Source organism: Triticum aestivum, chromosome 1D (assembly GCF_018294505.1).
Source record: "Triticum aestivum cultivar Chinese Spring chromosome 1D, IWGSC CS RefSeq v2.1, whole genome shotgun sequence".
Lineage (NCBI taxonomy): Eukaryota > Viridiplantae > Streptophyta > Magnoliopsida > Poales > Poaceae > Triticum > Triticum aestivum.
Genome location: NC_057796.1, coordinates 303,476,462 through 303,497,880, shown reverse-complemented (window position 1 = coordinate 303,497,880; position 21,419 = coordinate 303,476,462). Strand labels below are relative to the sequence as shown.

General features: G+C 49.0%; 2 protein-coding genes across 3 annotated transcripts; one reads left to right on the top strand and one right to left on the bottom strand.

Annotated features, from left to right (window-relative positions):
- Positions 1-7,648: 7,648 nt before the first annotated feature.
- Positions 7,649-16,132, top strand: LOC123181623 (transcription factor UNE10). Of its 2 annotated transcripts, none has more exons than XM_044593935.1 (5): positions 7,649-8,699; positions 8,901-9,017; positions 15,162-15,227; positions 15,322-15,705; positions 15,811-16,132. In XM_044593935.1, the coding sequence occupies exons 1-5, from the start codon at positions 8,001-8,003 to the stop codon at positions 15,907-15,909; spliced, it is 1,365 nt and encodes a 454-aa protein (XP_044449870.1). In that variant the 5' UTR covers positions 7,649-8,000; the 3' UTR covers positions 15,910-16,132. The 2 variants fall into 2 exon arrangements, with proteins under 2 accessions (XP_044449870.1, XP_044449869.1); XM_044593934.1 differs by having other exon boundaries at positions 7,652-8,699; positions 15,808-16,132.
- A 1,685-nt stretch (positions 16,133-17,817) lies between these two features.
- On the bottom strand, positions 17,818-20,023 carry LOC123181622 (expansin-B4). The gene is made up of 4 exons (XM_044593933.1): positions 19,722-20,023; positions 19,504-19,613; positions 19,054-19,238; positions 17,818-18,515 (listed from the first exon to the last, which is right to left on the bottom strand). The coding sequence occupies exons 1-4, from the start codon at positions 19,930-19,932 to the stop codon at positions 18,182-18,184; spliced, it is 840 nt and encodes a 279-aa protein (XP_044449868.1). The 5' UTR covers positions 19,933-20,023; the 3' UTR covers positions 17,818-18,181.
- Positions 20,024-21,419: the final 1,396 nt, after the last annotated feature.

Below are 21,419 nucleotides of genomic sequence, written 5' to 3'. Positions count from 1 at the left end.
GATCATTTAGATGACTAGAGGGATGTCTATCTAAGTGGGAGTTCTTAAGTAATATGATTAATTGAACCTTAATTTATCATGAACTTAGTCCTGATAGTATTTGCATATCTATGTTGTAGATCAATAGCTTGCAATGTATCTCCCCGTTTATTTTTGATATGTTACTAGAGAAAAATAGGTTGAAAGATGATAGTAGCAATGATGCGGCCTGGGTCCGTGATCTGAGGATCATCCTCATTGCTGCACAGAATAATTATGTCCTTGATGCACCGCTAGGTGACAGACCTATTGCAGGAGCAGATGCAGACGTTATGAACGTTTGACAAGCTCGGTATGATGACTACTTGATAGTTTAGTGCACCATGCTTTACGGCTTAGAACCGGGACTTCAAAAACATTTTGAATGCCATGGAGCATATAAGATGTTCCAAGAGCTGAAATTGGTATTTCAGACTCATGCCCGAGTCGAGAGGTATGAGACCTCTGAAAAGTACTTTGCCTATAAGATGGAGTAGAATAGCTCAACCAGTGAGCATGTGCTCAAAATGTCTGAGTACTACAATCGCTTGAATCAAGTGGGAGTTAATCTTCCAGATAAGATAGTGATTGACAGAGTTCTCTAGTCACTATCACCAAGTTACTGGAACTTCGTGATGAACTATAATATGCAAGGGATGACGAAAACGATTCCCGAGCTCTTCGTGATGCTGAAATCGACGAAGGTAGAAATCAAGAAAAACATCAAATATTGATGGTTGACAAGACCACTAGTTTCAAGTAAAAGGGCAAGGGAAAGAAAGGGAACTTCAAGAAGAATGGCAAGCAAGTTGTCACTCCCATGAAGAAGCCCAAAGCTAGACCCAAGCCTGAAACTGAGTGCGTCTACTGCAAAGGAAATGGTCACTGGAAGCGGAACTGCCCCAAATACTTGGCGGATAAGAAGGATGGCAAAGTGAACAAAAGTATATATGATATACATGTTATTGATGTGTACTTTACTAGTGTTCATAGTAACCCCTAGGTATTTGATACTGGTTCAGTTGCTATGATTAGTAACTCAAAACAGGAGTTACAAAATGAACAAATACTAGTTGAGGACAAGGTGACGATGTGTGTTGGAAATGATTCCAAAGGTTGATAAGATCACCATCGCACACTCCCTTTACCTTCGGGGTTAGTGTTGAACCTAAAATAAATGTTATTTGGTGTTTGCGTTGAGCATAATATGATTGGATCATGTTTATTGCAATACGGTTATTCATTTAAGTCAAAGAATAATTGTTATTCTGTTTACATGAATAAAACCTTCTGTTGTCATACACCCAAGGTGAATGGTTTATTGAATCTCGATCGTACTGATACATATATTCATGATATTGATGCCAAAAGATGCAATGTTTAATAATGATAGTGCAAATTATTTGTGGCACTGCCGTTTAGGTCATATTGGTGTAAAGCGCATGAAGAAACTCCATGCTGATGGGCTTTTGGAATCACTTGATTATGAATCACTTGATGCTTGCGAACCATGCCTCATCGGCAAGATGACTAAGTCTCCGTTCTCCGGAACAATGGAGCGAGCACCAGACTTACTGTAAATTATACATACTGATGTATGCGGTCCGATGAGTGTTTAGGCTCGCAGCGGGTATCGTATTTTCTGACCTTCACATATGATTTAAGAAGATATGGGTATATCTACTTAATGAAACACAAGTCTGAAACATTTGAAAAGTTCAAAGAAATTCAGAGTGAAGTTGAGAATCATCGTAACAAGAAAATAAAGTTTCTACGATCTGATCGCGGAGGCAAATATATGAGTTACGAGTTTGGCCTTCATTTGAAACAATGTGGAATAGTTTCTCAACTCACGCCACCTGGAACACCACAACGTAATGGTGTGTCCGAACGTCGTAATCGTACTTTATTAGATATGATGCGATCTATGATGTCTCTTATTGATTTATCACTATCGTTTTGGGGATATGCATTAGAGACAGCTGCATTCATGTTAAATAGGGAACCGTCTAAAAATCCGTTGAGACGACACCGTATGAACTGTGGTTTTGCAAGAAACCTAAGCTGTCTTTTCTTAATTTTTGGGTTTGCGATGCTTATGTGAAAAAGTTTCAGCCTAATAAGCTCAAACCCAAATCGGAGAAGTGCGTCTTCATAGGATACCCAAAAGAAACTGTTGGGTACACCTTCTATCACAGATCCGAAGGCAAGATCTTTGGTACTAAGAGTGGATCCTTTCTAGAGAAGGAGTTTCTCTCGAAAGAAGTGAGTGGGAGGAAAGTAGAACTTGATGAGGTAATTGTACCTTCTCTCGAATTGGAAAGTAGCTCATCACTGAAATCAGTTCTAGTGATGCCTACACCAATTAGTGAGGAAGTTAATGATGATGATCATGAAACTTCAGATCAAGTTACTACCGAACCTCGTAGGTCAACCAGGGTACGATCCGCACCAGAGTGGTACGGTAATCCTGTTCTGGAAGTCATGTTAATAGACCATGATGAACCTACGAACTATGAGGAAGCGATGATGAGCCCAGATTCCGACAGATGGCTTGAGGCCATGAAATCTGAGATAGAATCCATGTATGAGGACAAAGTGTGGACTTTGGTGGACTTGCCCGATGATCGGCAAGCCATTGAGAATAAATGGATCTTCAAGAGGAAGACGGACGCTGATAGTAGTGTTACTATCTACAAAGCTCGACTTGTCGAAAAGGGTTTTTGACAAGTTCAAGATGTTGACTACGATGAGATTTTCTCACTCGTATCGATGCTTAAAGTCTGTCCGAATCATGTTAGCAATTGCCACATTTTATGAAATCTGACAAATGGATATCAAAACTGCATTCCTTAATGGATTTATTAAAGAAGAGTTGTATATGATACAACCAGAAGGTTTTGTCAATCCTAAAGGTGCTAACAAAATGTGCAAGCTCCAGCGATCCATCTATGGACTGGTGCAAGCATCTCGGAGTTGGAATATACGCTTTGATAAGTTGATCAAAGCATATAGTTTTATACAGACTTGCGGTGAAGCCTGTATTTACAAGAAAGTGAGTGGGAGCACTACAGCCTTTCTGATAAGTATATGTGAATGACATATTGTTGATCGGAAATGATGTAGAATTTTCTGGAAAGCATAAAGGAGTGTTTGAAAGGAGTTTTTCAAAGAAAGACCTCGGTGAAGCTGCTTACATATTGGGCATCAAGATCTATAGAGATAGATCAAGACGCTTGATAAGATTTTTCAATGAGTACATACCTTGACAAGATTTTTGAAGTAGTTCAAAATGGAACAGTCAAAGAAGGAGTTCTTGCCTGTATTGCAAGGTGTAAAGTTGAGTAAGACTCAAAACACGACCACGGCAGAAAATAGAAAGAGAATGAAAGTCATTCCCTATGCCTCAGCCATAGGTTCTATAAAGTATGCTATGCTGTGTACCAAACCTATTGTGTACCTTGCCATGAGTTTGGCAAGGGGGTACGATATTGATCCAGGAGTGGATCACTTGACAGCGGTCAAAATTATCCTTAGAAGACTAAGGAGATATTTCTCGGTTATGGAGGTGATAAAGAGTTCGTCGTAAAGAGTTACGCCGATGCAAGCTTTTACACCGATCCGGATGACTCTGAGTCTCAATCTGGATACATATTGAAAGTGGGAGCAATTAGCTAGAGTAGCTCCATGCAGAGCATTGTAGACATAGAAAATTTGCAAAATACATACGGCTCTGAATGTGACAGACCCATTGACTAAGCTTCTCTCACAAGCAAAACATGATCACACCTTAGTACTCTTTGGGTGTTAATCACATAGCGATGTGAACTAGATTATTGACTCTAGTAAAACCCTTTGGGTATTAGTCACATGGCGATGTGAACTAATCACATGGTGATGTGAACTATTGGTGTTAAATCACATGGCGATGTGAACTAGATTATTGACTCTAGTGCAAGTGGGAGACTGAAGGAAATATGCCCTAGAGGCAATAATAAAGTTGTTATTTATATTTCCTTATATCATGATAAATGTTTATTATTCATGCTAGAATTGTATTAACCGGAAACTTAGTACATGTGTGAATACATAGACAAAACAGAGTGTCCCTAGTATGCCTCTACTTGACTAGCTCGTTAATCAAAGATGGTTATGTTTCCTGACCATAGACATGTGTTGTCATTTGATGAACGGGATCACATCATTAGAGAATGATGTGATGGACAAGACCCATCCGTTAGCTTAGCATAATGATCGTTTAGTTTTATTGCTATTGCTTTCATCATGACTTATACATGTTCCTCTGACTATGAGATTATGCAACTCCCGAATACCGGAGGAACACCTTGTGTGCTATCAAACATCACAACGTAACTGGGTGATTATAAAGATGCTCTACAGATGTCTCCGAAGGTGTTTGTTGGGTTGGCATAGATCGAGATTAGGATTTGTCACTCCGTGTATCGGAGAGGTATCTCTGGGCCCTCTCGGTAATGCACATCACTATAAGCCTTGCAAGCAATGTGACTAATGAGTTAGTCACGGGATGATGCATTACGGAACGAGTAAAGAGACTTGCCGGTAACGAGATTGAACTAGGTATGATGATACCGACGATCGAATCTCGGGCAAGTAACATACCGATGACAAAGGGAACAACGTATGTTGTTATGCGGTTTGACCGATAAAGATCTTCGTAGAATATGTAGGAGCCAATATGAGCATCCAGGTTCCGCTATTGGTTATTGACCGGAGATGTGTCTCGGTCATGTCTACATAGTTCTCGAACCCGTAGGGTCCGCACGCTTAACGTTCGATGACAATTTGTATTATGAGTTATGTGATTTGATGACCGAAGTTTGTTCGGAGTCCCGGATGAGATCACGGACATGACATGAGTCTCAAAATGGTCGAGAGGTAAAAATTCATATATAGGACGATGGTATTTGGACACGGGAAGTGTTCCGGGTGATACCGGGTCACCGGAAGGGGTTCCGGGCAACCCCCGGTAAAGATATGGGCTTAATGGGCCAAGTAAGGGAACACACCAGCCCACAAGGGGCTGGTGCGCCCCCTATAGGGCCAGCCACGTGGGGAGAAAGGGAAAGGAGAGGAGAAAAAGGAAAGTATGAAGTAGGACTCCTACTTCCTTCCCCTCCCCCTCCTTCCTTTCCCCCTTGTCCAAATATGGTAGGGGAGCGAATTGGACTAGGGGCCCAAGTAGGATTCCTCCTACTTGGGCGCGCCCTAGGCTGCCTCCCTCCCTCTCCCTCCTTTATATACGTGGGGAGGGCACCGCTAGAACACACATCAATTGTTCCTAGCCGTGTGCGGCGCCCCCCTCCACAGTTAACACCTCGGTCATATTGTCGTATTGCTTAGGCGAAGCCTTGCGCTGGTAAATTCATCACCACCATCGCCACGCTGTCGTGCTGACGGAACTCTCCCTCGTCCTCAACTAGATCAAGAGCTCGAGGGACGTCATCGTGTTGAACGTGTGCTGAACACGGAAGTGCCGTACGTTCGGTAGTTGGATCGGTTGGATCATGAAGACGTTCGAATACATCAACCGCGTTACTAAACGCATCCGCTTTCGGTCTACGAGGGTACGTGGACACACTCTCCCCGCTCGTTGCTATGCTTCTCCTAGATAGATTTTGCATGATCGTAGGAATTTTTTTGAAATACTACGTTCCCCAAAAATTATACCAGGCCTCTTTATTAATGACATATTTTCTAATCTTTCTAATCTTCAAGCGCATTGCATCCATCTTGATCTTGTGATCATCGACGACATCGGCAACATACAACTCCAATTTCATCTTCTCTTCTTCAATTATTTTCAATTTTTCTTTCAAATACTCGTTTTCTTTTTCAACTAAATTTAACTTCTCGACCAGAGGGTCTTGCAATTTCCGGTTCACATACCTCCTAGATAAAAATATCTATGTCAACTTGATGGGCATAATTGTCATAAACTAGAAATGCAACAAATAGTTATAGAAGAGAATATACCACATCTGAATCATACATGGACGAGGGCAAAAAACTTATCTTCTTCAATTATATAGTTACTTGTATAACAAACAATCATACAAGTAAGAAAATTATACAAGTAACTATATAAATCATACAGATAAGTTTTTTTTTACAAAAAGGATAAGAACAAGAGGCTCACCAAGGTGGTGCCCGCGACAGGACGGTGCGGGCGATCGACGACGGTGTGGATGGGGACGGGACGGCTCTAAGTAAACCACACCTACACATATGCAAACTAAGAAGTTAATTTGACCTCAAATTGCGTATAAATCAAATAAACTCTCACATAATTACTCCCAAACTAAAACCCACGAATCACTATACTTAGAGCATGAAACGAGTTAAACTAGCAATGAGAGATGAAAGGATGAAGTTGCTAACCTTTTAGAACCCTTGGATAGATGGAACGAGCCTCCAATCTTAACAAATCTTGGCAAAAATGGAGGATGAGCTCGAGCTAGGGGAAGGAAAGAAAGAGGAGAGAAAGGAGAGCTTGAGTTCGGGCTGGACGAAGCATCTATATATAGGGAGACCTTTAGTCCCGGCTGGTGATACAAACCGGGACTAAAGGTCCATCTCAGTCCCGGTTGGCGATACCAACCGGAACTAAAGGTGCTCGCAGAGGCCCCAGCCTGCCGCCACCCCTTTAGTCCCGGTTGTTATCACCAACCGAGACTAGAGGTCCCATTTGAACTGGGGCTAGAGGTGGTCGTGCCACTGTCCGCTCCTAGCCGTTGGAACCGGGACTAGAGGTGCCATTAGTCCCAGGCCCAAACCTGACCGGGACTAATGCTCGAGATCAAAGATAGTTTTTCTACTAGTATACCCCCAACCCACCAGGTACAAACCCAAGTTTGACCAGGATTAAAGATGACATGGTTTTCCCATGGAAGGCGGCACCCCCGTTGATAGTGAGGTGATTGTGATGACTTCATTAATTTCAAGACCAGTCTATTCAGGCACTCGAAAATGCTCATACGGATAGGGTGCTCGTGCGTACGTTCCTAGCATGACTTTATGTACCTGTTCGTGCATGCTAGGAAGGCGAGGCGTCTGCATTATGTTTTAACTTTTTTTAGGGTTTTAAAGTTTTGTAAGCCAGGAACACCAGCGAGGCAACCGGGCTAAGGTGGGCCCATGCCACGTTATCGAAAAAGGCTAAACATACAGAATCATCGTCGTGGGCCGCAACGTGAAACGGCCGTAAATCGGAGAGTGGTCCGGTGCATGCACGTTTGTGTACGGTCGACACGTGCATGCAGTTTTCAAGAGATCGCCGGCCGTCGGTGCATGCCCCACAGGATTCGGAACTGTACCAGGTCCAGGAGCCACAAATCAGAGGAGCACCCGATGCCCGCTGCCTCCGCGCCATGCACGCAGCACCACCACCCGATGGGAACCCGACGGCTGGACGCCTCCGGCCCGACAGCCCCGGAAAGGCAGGCGCGAAAGAAACGTCCGAGCTACTAGCTGGATTGAAAACGCATGCAATGCAAGCGCTTCTTCTGGACTCCTACGTGGTCATGTGGAAGGCGAGGCGGCTACGTGCCCGGCTCCTCCTCACAAGCCCAGGGCCCTCCCTCTCCCCGTCCCGTCCCTCTCCCTGCCCCCCTCTCCACCTATCCATCCATCTATCGCCTCCGCCCCCGACGCGCACTGCATGGCTCCGCCACACACACCTCCGCGCGCGCCGTGCACCCGTGCTGCCTCCTCCACGCACCGCTCCATAACTATCTCCGCCTCCGCTTGATTTGCCGTGCTTTCCAACGACCACCATATATACTGTGCTTACGTATATGGTATAGCTTACACCTACTACTACACACACATAGCTAGCTCACCACCGTTCTGCTCTGCCGGCCCAATCCCGGGACGACACAGCAAGCCACCGGTCCTTCTTTCGGGGTATATATATAGCTTGGCATTGGAGGTGGTGGAGCGTGATGAATAACCAGTGCGTGCCGAGCTGGGATCTGGACGAGACGGTTGGCGCGGGGCTCAACCCGACGTCCACCGGGTCGGCGCAGCGCATGGCGTCTGGAGACAGCGGTCTGACGGGGCCGGTTGCCATGCCCATGCCGGACCAGTACGACGAGGTGGCGGAGCTGACGTGGGAGAAGGGCAACATCTTCTGGCAGGGGCTGCTCAACCGGTCGGTGCCCAAGTACCCGGCCGCGCCGGCGCCGGCGCAGATGCACGCCATCGGCGGCGCGGGAGATCACCGGGAGACGCTCGAGGCAGTGGTGGGCGAGGCGGCCGCTCGTTTGTCGTCTCAGTCCACGTCGCACCTCGGGCAGCCGTTGCCAACAGCTGCCGCGCCTTGGCTCGGTGTGGGCGCGCCGGCCGACGGGCTCGTGCCGTGCGCAAGGGTTGAAGACCCGGCGGAGGGGGACGTGCGGAGGAAGCGGGCACGGGTGGTCGGCGAGGACGGGCGGGTGTGCGCCAGCCAAGGGAGCGTCGCGCCCGGCCGTGGCGAGAGCTCGCTGCTCACTCTGGAGCCCTGCGGCACCGGTGCTGACGACTTGTGCGGGTTCACGACGACCAACAACTCCACGTCGCTGGACCACGGCTCCCCGGAGACGGAGAACACGAGCTTCGGGGGCGGCGCCAGCGACTCCCGCTGCTTCAGCCGTCGGTCGCAGGCAAGCAAAGCTCTGGGCTAACAGCCACACACGTTCCCACACATACCCTGCATATGCATGCATGTCTCGATCGTAAGCATCTCATGCACGTACGTCGATCCAGCTTGTCTTGATCCGTATGGGCTTGCAGACTCCCTATGCTTATGTTTTTTCTTGCGTCTATCTAACCGGCCGGTGCATGCGTCTGTTGAGATACAAAAGAGAGACGGGCTGTGCGATGAAGCAGAGAACGTCGTGGTCAAGGGGGAAGCTCCAATGAGGCCGTCCATTTCTACGAAGAGGAGCCGGGCTGCTGCCATCCATAACGAATCTGAGCGTGTAAGCAACTATCTCTTCTGCACTGATGCATGACAGTGATTTGTTGCTTACACTTGATACTGGTATTTGTTATATAGTTTTATTGCTTCATACTAGTATTTGGTTATTCGTACTTTTAGTCAATGACGTGCATTTTAGGTCTAGCTTCAACCAACTTGAGCATTCAGTGTATTTCTATAAGGGGTATAGAACACGTGCGCATATACAAGTGGTAGCTAAGCTAGTGTGAATGCAGAATGTGTGGGTTACGCGTGCCTCGCTTGCATACTTCCGCCCAAAGAGAAACCGAGTGCAAGCCAGACTAGTCAACCGAGCTCAAGTTGAGTTGAGCGAGATAGTGATCGAGCTAGAAAGCGAATTGATTTTGGACTTGTCATGAGCTAATTGCATAGCAAATTTTGGGGAGGACCTGCACATATCTTGCGTAAGCTTGGTGTAGCACTTTCGAAACAACAGAGATTCACAACATCCGGGTGTCGTTTCCAAACGAGGCAAAAGACTTGTCATTTTCATTGATAAAGAAGAGACTGAGAATTGCTCGGATAATTGGCAGAAAAGCAAGCTAAGACGGATACAATTCAACCCACATAACATGGCCACTACCGGCCAACCTGGCCATCAACATGGAACAGAGAGCTATGAAGAAGAAAAGACATCCGCCAAGGAGTCGCAGGCGTCATCGTCACCGCCGATTACCTCCGAACGAGCGACTCCGACTTCACCATAGAACTCCATCATCGAAGCCAATCCGCAAGCAGCTGCACAGAAACTACGACTACACATGCCAGCAGATGAACATGCACGAACAACCGACAACTCCTACTTTGACGACAAGCTTTACAAGGAAAATATTCAGGACTTGCCCGACCGTGCCCTCCGCAAACGATCACCGAGTGCCTATCATCGTCGCCACCTATACTCGCTCCACCGCAGCTCCGGCTTAAAGCAATTAGACAACCACAGAAGAGCTCCTCGCACACGCCAGGAAGATCCGACTATCAAAGCCCGAGCTGTGACCTCAAGCTCCTCTCGGTGCCATCATCGTTGCCAAATAGAAATAAGCATCCTTGGAACGGCCACCACAACAACCCACGCGGCGAAGATGACGCCATCCACCGGTATCCAGTTGTAGCCGACTCCGAGATGATGCCCCCAAGGAGGACGATGGCATGAAGACGCCTTCATCTCCTGATTCTATGGATCTGAGGTTTCCCTCTGGAGCCATGGTCGCGAGGAGAGGGGAGGAACACCACGCATGGGTGATGCTTCCAAGAAAGAGTATGATGCCCGCGCACGTTGCCATTGCTAGATCCAACAAAAGCCGAAGATAGGATTTCTCCCGGTGAAGCTCGACTACCGACTGCGCGTACCGGCCTGCTACGAACCGCCGCCCACCAGTCACCGTAGAGCACCGAGGGGAGCACCTCCTGTCAGCTCCCGCCTCCGCTTAGGCTGTCCTATACGGTCACCAGGCCAGTAGCCGCAGCGCTGCTAGAACCTTGGCGCACCCGCCGTCCACGCCATCAGGTCGATCCAACCGGAAGAGCGAGGGTCAGCACTCGGATCTTGCCGGGCCTCACCTCCCACCACCGTCGGAGGACACCTAGCACTCATCACCGCCCGCGTAGCCGACGGAGGCCACCGCCACGGCTTCTAGAACCACCGGCGGGAACAGGGCGTGAGAGCCCTCGCCACTTAAGGAGTAGGGGTGCGTCATCACTGCAACCAACACCGGCAGTAGCGGCGGCAGGGCGGGCACACACTCGGCCCTTCTTTCGTGGCTAGGGTTGGACGCCCGAGTAATTATTTTTACTTATGGATCATGAGGTAACGTCCCGGCCACAACCATCGGTTCCCAACAATTACGCTTGATGAAATCTTGACTGGCCTCACAGACCAATACTTGTCCTTCTTACACACTTTATCTTTACTTGTGAGCATCCTGTGTCAACTTCCTAGTTGGTCATTCCGTAAAAAAGTGATTCCTTGGTGATACGTGTAGTCTGTCATTTCTATCAAATCATGAAGTCAAATAGGCCTCCCACTAAAAGGAGCCGATGTCCCGTCAGTCCAGTAGGGGCGTTCCCTCTTAGCACACATCTATGTGTGCCAATGTCAGCATCCACATATGTCCATGTCGTGTGTCACGACGGGCTGTACATGGCTTGTACATGTCTGCGTCACTCACCCACACACACATGTGTAACCGCGAGGGTTGACTCTAATATCATTTCTAACGCTCCGTCCACACAACCATTAGTTCCTAAGCGTCATACCTGGCAGGATCTAGACTGGCATCACAAACCAACACTAATCTTTCATGCACACTTTATCATCACTCGTGCACATCTAGGATTAACTTCTCAGTCATTCACTCATCCTCAAATTTCTCCAAGCCAAGAACGTTTAACTTTGAGATTCCTTACAAATTGGCTCTTGGAAAAGAAGGATTTCCTTGTTGACATGAGTAGTATATCATTTTTATTAAGCAAGTATGCCACACTAAAAAAACTGAATGTCTACGGGCCATTAGAGTGCGTACGTGAGCATCAGAATGCTTAGCTTAAGCATGGTTAGTTGTCGTAACAAAGTTGTTAGTTCAACATGTTGCGACAACCAGCTAAGTTAGTGGGAATCGATGCCTGGGATCTTCACGCGTCCAAGCTAACAAGCAACAATGTTGTAGAACGAAAAATCTATCCATCGTAAAAGATGCACTCGGGACAACAATATAGAAGGGAAGAAGAAAGGAAAGGCTGGAAGGAAGAAGGAAAGAGGAGGGAGAAAGGGTGATGGGAAAAAGTCGGATGGTCGCCGAAGAGAGTATAGTCGTATGATGCATAGCCGCCACATGAAGGACCAAAGGGGAGTCTGCCAGTTAAACCAGTCGACGGCTACACTCCGACAACTTGATGACATTAATCCATCATGAACTAGAAAGATCATTGAGACCACAGGGTTAGATGGATGCATTATCGTCGAAGGTGCCTGACCTGGGAGTGGGGTAAAGGTTGGACAATGAGGCGGCATGGTAGCCCTGTTGACTTTTAGGGGTGTATGATAGGAGGTGCACGATCTCAGCGAGGCTAATCCACAACGTTTGGTTAGGATTTCAAGTGGGAGCGGATGCATTGGTGAAGCATAAATACGAAAGGGGGCTAGATGATGGAAATGAAGCAAATATGCCCAAACTAAGAGAGGCAGGCGTGGAATTGGTAGGACAATCGGGTGGAGGTGATGTCCCCCCTCCCCATTGGTCTTAGGGGGCTTGGGGTGAGGGATCCTCGTTTAGGGAATCCAAGGAAAATAACATCCATTGTTCTTTTATTTAGTAAGAATGGGGTCTTTTGTTCACTCTGAGGATAGCAAAATAGTTTTATCTAAATTAGAAAGGGGGGAAACTAAATGTGCTACACCATAAATGTTTCATTAGGGATGGCAATAAATGATTTTTTTATTGTTTACACCTTTTATGCCCATGTGACAAAACTATTTCTTCTCCTTAGGCAAAACCTAAAATCATTTTTTAATCAAAGGGGCTCCCCCCCCCCCCCCCAACTTTTAGTAAAGCCAAGGCAACAACCATGTCAACGTTTTACTGCTCTCAGTCACAACCAAAATTAGCCACAACAGAATTATTACAGTCCCTAAGGAAGGGAAAAGCAACAGTCTTGCAGTTGGATACAGGAAATAGATTAAGAAGACAAGCCACAAAGGGAAAGTAAACTGATCTACAATCCATATGAGGAAGCCTGCCAAGCTATCCTCAGTAGCTCTCCATGCCGATGATCGAGCAATCTTAGGCATTCTAGTAGTAGAGTAGCTTGAACATCGGTGCACGATACCTTTCAGTGTCAAACCAAACCGTCTACCAAACCCAGGATGCATTTCACACTTCGGCATTTTCACCCCTGAAAAACAAATTCATTGCGAAAACACCATAAGCCCCACGGGGTAGCAGATGTCACTAAGTTAATTGCATCTGATTTCTTCTTATATCTCCAGAAGGAGTACAAGGAATTGAAAGAGCACGGTACGGGAATGTTAAGAATATCAGAAATGATCGACCAAACACTTTTGCAACAATGCAATCAAAGAAGAGATGTTGTATAGATTCAAACTATTTACAGAAAACACAAGTAGGATCAGATACAAAATGACATTTAGCTAGGTTATCCTAGTCAAACTTTTGTTATGGGGGACCAGCCATAGAAAAATATGTATGTTAGGTGGCACCTTAATTTTCCAAATGCAATTCTGTAGTTCAGATGAAATCCCACAAAAGTTAATCAGCTTATAAATGGTTTTAACAGTGTGTATGCCAGATGGCTCAAGTATCCAGATGGGAGTATCATTGTCACATGACAAAACTTTAGTTTTCACTAGAGACACCAACTCAATACATCTACTGAGATGATGTTCATCCACACACCTTCTAAAGGTAAGTTTTAGAATCACCCCATCCCAAACCTGGGCAACAATAGCATCTCGTTGTTGGAAAATTTCAAGAAGATCCTTGTATAAGGTTTTAAGTAAACAAACAACAATCCATATGTCATGCCAAAAGCCAATACTGTTGCCACTGCCCAATTTCCACCTATAAAAGGTTTTAGCAGCAGAAAAACCTCAACAAACACTTTTCCATAACTGAGATCCCAGACCAGGTTTAGCACAAAGAATATTGGGTTTCTTTGTCCCACATTTGAAAATTAGGAGAGTTTTCCAATCATTGGATTTACTGTCAAAGAATCTTTTGCTCCCACAGGCGAGCATGGCCAAGTTAAAATCCCTAAGGTTAGGGACCCCATCCCACCAAATTCCTTTCTCCTAGATATGAGTCCCCAGCTAGCTAGGCGATACTTGTGTTCATCCCCCATGTCACCCCCAAACAAAAGATACATCTCAGAAGTAATTGCCTCTATAGCACATTTGGGGAATTTCAAAATAGATATCAAATAAGTGGGGAAGCTAGCTATGCAAGTGGCAAGTAAGATTAGTTTGCCCCTGTAAGACAGTTCTTGCCAAGCCAACCAGAAATGTTTTTGATAATTTTGTCAATGATTGGTTGTATATCTTACCTTATCAATATTTTGAAGTGCAAGGGAACACCCAAATATTTAAAAGGGAAAGAACCAATTTGACAATAAAATATCTGGGCAAAACAAAGCCAGGTCTTCCTTAACATGAACAGTATGGAGATCACTTCTATGGAAATTTATTTTTAATCCAGAAATATTCTCCAAACATGATAAAATCCATTTCAAATTCCAAGTATGTTCCAGGCATCCAAGAAGAGGACGATATCATCTGCATATTGCACACTGACAACACATCCAGGGATCATACGAGGAAGGATCCCATAGATAAAGTTATGATGAACAACTTTAGATAGCATCTTGGACAAACATCAGCCACCGAATTGAACAGTGAGAGCAACAAAGGATCTCCTTGTTTAAGCCCTTCGCCTCCAATAAAATGGGTCCATATGTATCATTAATTCTCACACAAAAAGAACTCTAAAATAAAGTACTATAAATCAATTTAATCCATTTATCTCGAGAGCCTCTAGAAGAGAGCATCTCCACAAGGAATTCCCAACTCACTATGTCATAAGCTTTCTTATAATCAAGTTCCAAAACTAAACCACTCGTCCTAGTTCTATGAATCTCATGTATCACCTCATGGGCTGTAACAACACTTTCTAATATAAGAGCCTCTAGAAGAGAGCATCTCCACAAGGAATTCCCAACTCACTCTGTCATAAGTTTTCTTACAATGAAGTTCCAAAACTAAACCACTTGTCCTAGTTCTATGAATCTCATGTATCACCTCATGGGCCATAACAACACTTTCTAATAAGACCTCCATTTAATAAAGGCAGCTTGGTTTGGGGAAATAAGTTTCTCACATAAAACAGGAGCTCTAGAAATCATAGCTTTAGTGAAAATCTTAATAGCACAATTAATCAAACTAATAGGACTAAACCTGAATTCAATTAGGACTTCTCTTTTTTTTCAATTTCCTTTATCAGATGGAAGTGGTATGTTTGCTTCCTCAAAAAAAAATGCTATGTTTGTCCTTAAAACAAGAAGGTTAAAATGCCTTGTTGGTTAGTTTGCTGATTAACTCAAGACCTTGTTGCAGAAAAGAAGGGACAGGATCAACCAGAAGATGCAAACACTGCAAAAGCTCGTCCCCAACTCAAGCAAGGTACTGTATTTCTCGACGGGAATCACCGGACCAGACAATCGAACATATATCTCCAGATAAATAAACGTCGATCTGTTATTTTCCATTGACGCAGACGGACAAGGCATCGATGCTGGACGAGGTGATCGACCACTTGAAGCAGCTGCAGGCGACGGTGCAGATGATGAACCGGATGAGCAGCATGATGATGCCCATGGCCATGCCGCAGCTGGCCCAGATGTCCGTCATGGCCAACATGGCCCAGATGGCCCAGATGGCGCAGATGGGCCTGGGAATGATGAACATGGCGGGGCCACTCGCGCAGCCCGCCTACACCGGCCTCACCCAGCCCATGATGCACGCGTCCACCCCTTTCGTCGCCATACAGCCCTGGAACGCCGGCGCCGGCGCCGACCGGCAGAAGCAGCCCGCCGCTGCCGCCGTGCCGGACGGCTACTCCGCCTTCCTCGCCTGCCAAGCGGCGCAGCAGAACGCGCAGGTACGCGCGTGCTCCAAAATCCAAATCTTCGCGCACTGTTCCCTTCGAACCCTTTGATCTTGATTGATTCTCATGCGGTGGCACGAATCTCTGCTGCTGCAGCAGCAAGCTCAACCGAACGGCATGGAGGCGTACAGCAGGATGATGGCCATGTGCCAGAAGCTAAGCCAACAGCAGACCCAGCCGGGCAGCTCCAAAGAGTGATCGTACAACGTCGTACAAGCACCTGTACAGCATTTTCCTTTGGACATGAAAATCTGTCGACGCACCACAGCACCCTGCAGCATCGTGTATTTTACACATTATTGCACATGATTTGTCGTATTAAAATCATTCTAGCTTGTACGCATATCGTTTTGACAACATTTTGCTTAGCTTGTACGTATAAGTCACCGCCAATCGGTTACCTGAAGAAGATGTGTTTGTACTACAGTATCACCCAATTGCACATGATTTGGAAATTGGACCGGAGAGGTTAACCTCATCCAGCTTTCGATATGCTGTTTGTGTCATCTTCTCGCTGACCGGTGGGCCGTCCTTCCCAGCCCGCCGGCAAATGAATGTACCGTCGGAGTTGGAGGCAGCTCAGCTCAGTGACTTCAGTCAATCATTGCGCAGCCTAACCCGCCACCGTCGCCAACCACTCGCCGCTGATCGGATCTTTTTTACTCCCCAACGCTATCGACCTCCATGCAGGCACATCTGCAGATTTGCGTACGCCGCAGAGATATTTCCCCGCGCGGTGTGACGCGATGGCTTGCTCTCTTGGCATCTCGGTGGAGTCGCTGGACCGCTCGTCCACACTATGCTAACAGTCAGTGGTACTTACTACTGTTAGTGGGAGCACTCTGCTTAGCTTCAACAGTGATAATGATGATATGCTCCGGTGCGTGCCGGTCGGGTCGAGTAGGAGATGATAATGGGATTCACCGACACACATGCTTAGGCGGATGCGGATCACAACTGGAACTGGTAAAGACGACGCCGTACCGGTCGGCATTGGCAAGGTACAGGTACAGGGTACACATTGCCTTTTGACCCCATGGGCCGCGGCGCACATGCCGCGGACCGCGGGGAAACCAGCTCGATCCCCGGATAGAAAGAGAGGGAAATGCGCGTCCAAAACAAGACCAGTGTCGGCCGGCCAACCCCCACCCCCAGCTGTGGCTCGCCGGCCCGATCCATCCATCCATCGGCGGATATGTTTCGATTTGACATCCCTGATCACACATCCGGCTGGATCGGATTGGATCGGTCGACGCGGCACCGAGGAACAGGAACAGGAGTTATTACTCCTGGCTCAGCTTTGCCTACGGTGCCGATTCTCAACTCCGACGACGGTGAGCTGAAGCGGGCCCGTGCAGGATAAGAATAAGACCATGCAGTGCTGGGGTGGGGATCTGGAACGAACGAGGGAGCCACAATAACTCGTACGGGCAGGGATCGCCAGCATGCCAGCAGCAGCAAGCTGCAAGCGACGCGGTACAGCTAATGGGGTTTGAAGGCCCGGACCCGGCGGCGGAAGATGGGACGCTTCGTTTGGCCGGACGCTCTTGTATCGCTGCGTGGCGCGCACTGTTCTGCTTGACCCGAGCCGGCCGGGGGATTTCTCTCCGGACAAGGCCGGTACGGTAGTCGTACACGTCGAACTGGCAAGACTATTGCTGGTGGCATAAAGAAAATCTACGGTGGGGAGTGGTAGTAGCTTTATCGAGGGTCGCAGCCCGCAGGGAGATTGGATAATTCGGCCGCGTGCTTTACCGGCAACCAATCATGCGCTACGGCTGCTTAGGCAAGGAATCTGCAGAAAAAGAAGCGGTAAAAGGCCGTCCTCTTCGCGCCAGGTTTGTAAATTTACCGCGCGCGGGAACAGATCTGGGTGCACGGCGCCAACTCTCCCTTTTGCTGGAGCCTAGTACTACGCTGTCCCGGAACTATGAGCTTACCTAGGATGTGATGAAATCAAATTCCAACCATTTTGATGCTTCTCTGCAGTTGGGTTTGCTTCTTCAAGATTAAATGCTTTTTCCTTCAGTATATATAGAAATAATAAAAGGAGTCACAAGTACATAATAAAAGGAGGCACAAGTACGAACATGGTTCATATAGTAGTAGTAGTAACAATATACTTTCGATTAATATCACCGCCTTGAATGATATATAAATTATAAAAGGCAAGAGTGGGCGGGAGAGCGTATCTTGTACGCCTGCCTCCTCCATTTCCCACACAGCCTTTTCCCATTTGCCAATACACGACTCATCACAGCCCTAGAGACCCAGACCCACACCCAGCCAAACTTTTCTCACCTAGAAAGACGCACCGACACCACACACACCCCCACCACCCGATACAGTTTACAACGACTCAAGGCAAACGACCGTACACTCCCAATGACTGACCGACTCACTTGACCGTAGCAGCTAGCCGCGTAGTAGCATTACCAGTACTCCGATTGGCAACGGAATCATGGTGGGTTCAGCTGTACTGCACGAAGGAGCGGTAGAAGGTGTTGGGCCTCCAGTTGGCCGGGATGACCTTGTTGGCGACGAGCGTCTTGCCGGACTCGTTGCGGATGCGGATGGAGAAGGGCGCCTGGAGGCGGTGGTTGGAGTCGAGGCGCCACACGGAGCCCCACGACTCCCTCATCCTCGTCCACTTGCCGCCGCCCGGCCCCCGCGACTCCATGAGGTCCACCTGCACCACGTCGCCGTCGCCGTCCTCGTACTCCACCAGCACCGCGAAGTAGACGGGGTTCGAGTACTCCTCCACGTGGAACCCGATCTTCAGCCCCGGGAACTCACACGGCACCCTGCAATTCATCACAAGATCGTACTTCGTATAAATTGTTGTATGGAAGAAGTTGCCGCTGGTAGTCTACTAGTCCATGCGTATTATTAGTTTTGTTGCCTTGCTCGATGTTGCGGCGGAATATTGTATCTTTCGGCCAGGGGCCCAGCCGCTGCTCTGTGATACGAGACGGGGATGGGCTGGCCGGTGGCGTATGGTGGCAGGGCACGCATATGCCGTGCTGCAAAAGGAGGGTGGGTTGGGCCCGAGTAATAAAGCTGAGCCCTGTGTGCTTACTACTAGCTGTTGCACATGCATGTGCAGGGCAGAGGAGAGTGTGTGTGTGTGTGTGTGTGTGTGGCGCCCGTGTCCGGTCGGCCAGGAGTAATGCGGGCGGTTGGGTTTGGGTGGATCCAATGCACCCGACTTTTTTTCAACTTTTAACTGCCCGGACGATGGACAGCAAATTCAACCAAGAATTTTGCAAAATGGCGGTACAAATTCTCTCAATGTTGCACTGGTACTGCTACGGCGCTGCAGGTGTTGCTCGCTCTTCTTACCGTGTGAACTCGATGTCGATGATGCCGGAGTGGCGGAGCCTGTCGTTGAGGCCGGGCTTGGCGAGCCTGCCGAACGCCGTGCCGCTGAGGTCGAAGTGGAAGGGCGCCACCGGGTAGTAGTTCATGTCGGTGATGATCACCGTCTCCGTCCTGCCGGAGCAGGACATGTCCTTCCTGCATCTGATCTGAAACACAACAAAAACGTCAGCTTCAGCTTCAGGCACCCGAGAGGTCGAGCGCCAACCGACGCGCTTCCTAAGCTGCAACGGCTCTCCGCCGCACAGTAAAAGACGTTTTCGTTCACGGAAAGCGACTCAACACACGCAGACACCCCGCACAGATACATTACTATACGCATGCGGGGCCCGCTGTCAGACGCTGCAGATCGGCCTACTAGTTGACAGTAACTGTAAACTGTTTCTCTTCTGCTCTACGTGGTATTTAATTTACCTTGTAGCATGAGCCGCACCCCTTGCCGTCCTTGAACAATGGCTGGTTGCCGCAGGAGGTCATGGACGCGAACGGGTACTGGTTGGTGTGCTTGAAGCCGCAGGCACCGCCTAGCAAGACCAAAGAAGCGCCGAGGAATGAGCCACATTGCTCGCGCAAGAAGAGAGGAGAAGCATTCATCTTGAGGAAGGGAGGGAGGGAGCGCGGAGGATCCTCACCGTTGTCGTCGGGGCCGGCGCCGTTGGGCTGGCCGTACCAAGTCGCCCTGGCCGGGGTCCAGGGGCCCCAGTACTTGGTGGCGTCGGTGGCGTTCAGGTCGACGTCGAAGGGGGAGGGGTCGGTGGTGTTGAGGTCCACGGCGCCGCCGACGGCGAGGAAGCAGAGAAGCGCCGCGAGCACGGCGAGGGAGGGGAGGGGGAGGGAGCCCATGCCGCGCGCTGTGGCGTGTGGATCTGACGAGTGGCGGTGGGGAGTGAGTGATGGTGTGCTCGGTTCCTGTGTGGGAGTGGGGTGGTGGCCGTGGTGCGGTGGGGCTATTTATAAACCGGATCGGGTACGCGCTAAGCAACGAGACGGGGTTCGGGTTTGTGTGTGAGCAGGGAGAGCAGAGCAGGGAACGTGCCATGTTGGGTGGGCACATGGCCTGGCTCGGGGCATGCAGTGCAGCCGCATCGCGTTACGGCAGAGCGAATTAAAGGTGGCAGATGATAGTTGGGGCGGGTAGATAGGATAGGAGGATGGCCAGCTGCTTAGGTCAGGCCCCTCTCAGCCTCGGATCAGTGAAGAAAAACGCATAAACAGAACACAACAGGACTCGAGATGCAGTGTATAGCGGAACAGCAATGTCGGCATGTGCCATCGTGGCGCGTCGGCCCGTATGATCTGGGCTCAGAATTCGTCCAGGGTTTCACGAGTAAAACGCACCACCGGCCGGGTCATGTCATTTCAGCTTATAAACCTAGCAGACAACCCGTACAACTCTCGTGGATTGTTATCGCCGCCGCCTCTTCAGCTGCCACGGCGGATGCTCTCCTGATCTGGATTGCAACTCGCGTCTCCTCGCCCCTCGCGTCGCCCCCGCGCGCGACGCGCGGGGAGGGGGGGGGGGGACTCTAGCCGCCGCCCCTCGAGCCTCCTCCTCCTCTCCCCCTCCTCGCCGCCGTCCATAGCGCCGCCGGGCGAAGCCTGGCCGGCTGGGCAGCGGCGGGGCTTCTCCCCATCCTCTCCGTCTTGACTTGCATGGGACAGCGGGATCCAGAGAAACGCCGGGCGAACGTGGGGTCCGGCGGCGCGGCGGGCGGGTCTCCCATCGGCGTCGTGCGCGGCGCGGCGGTGGCGACCTGCGTGTCGTGAAGTGGTGGCTGCGTTGGCCTGACCGGTGGTCGCGGGTGCCGCCGAATCCAGATCGGATCCATCTGGATCCTTTCTTCGGACTCCGTCGACCGCCGCGGGGTGGTGATGATCGTCGCTGGCCATGTCGGATCGTTCTATTCGGCGTCCGGAGATCTACAAGGAGTTCTTCTTGATCCTCCTTTCTGGTGGGTTGAGCCCCATGGCTCTTTCATCTTCGCGGGTTTCGGATCGTGGGGACCGGAGAAAACTTTGGTCGGCGTGTTCGGCACGGCATCGGCGACGTCACTTGACGCCGTTACCCTTCCTGGAGGCGAAGCCGAGGTCCCCCCCTATCCACCCCCGAACCCCTCCCGGACGAAAGTCCGAAATTCAGTCTGGATTGGGCGGCGGCGGCGTCCTGCGCGTCGTATCCTCCATGGAGGCGCCGTCTTGGGAGGAACTACTGTTCGGGGGAGAGATTTTGTGGATGGTGGGCTCCGAGTAGCTCCAGCAGTGGCGATGATGTGGAGGTTGCCAGGTGGTGCGGCGTTGTATTTACCGCATCATTGACGACGAGTGGTGGC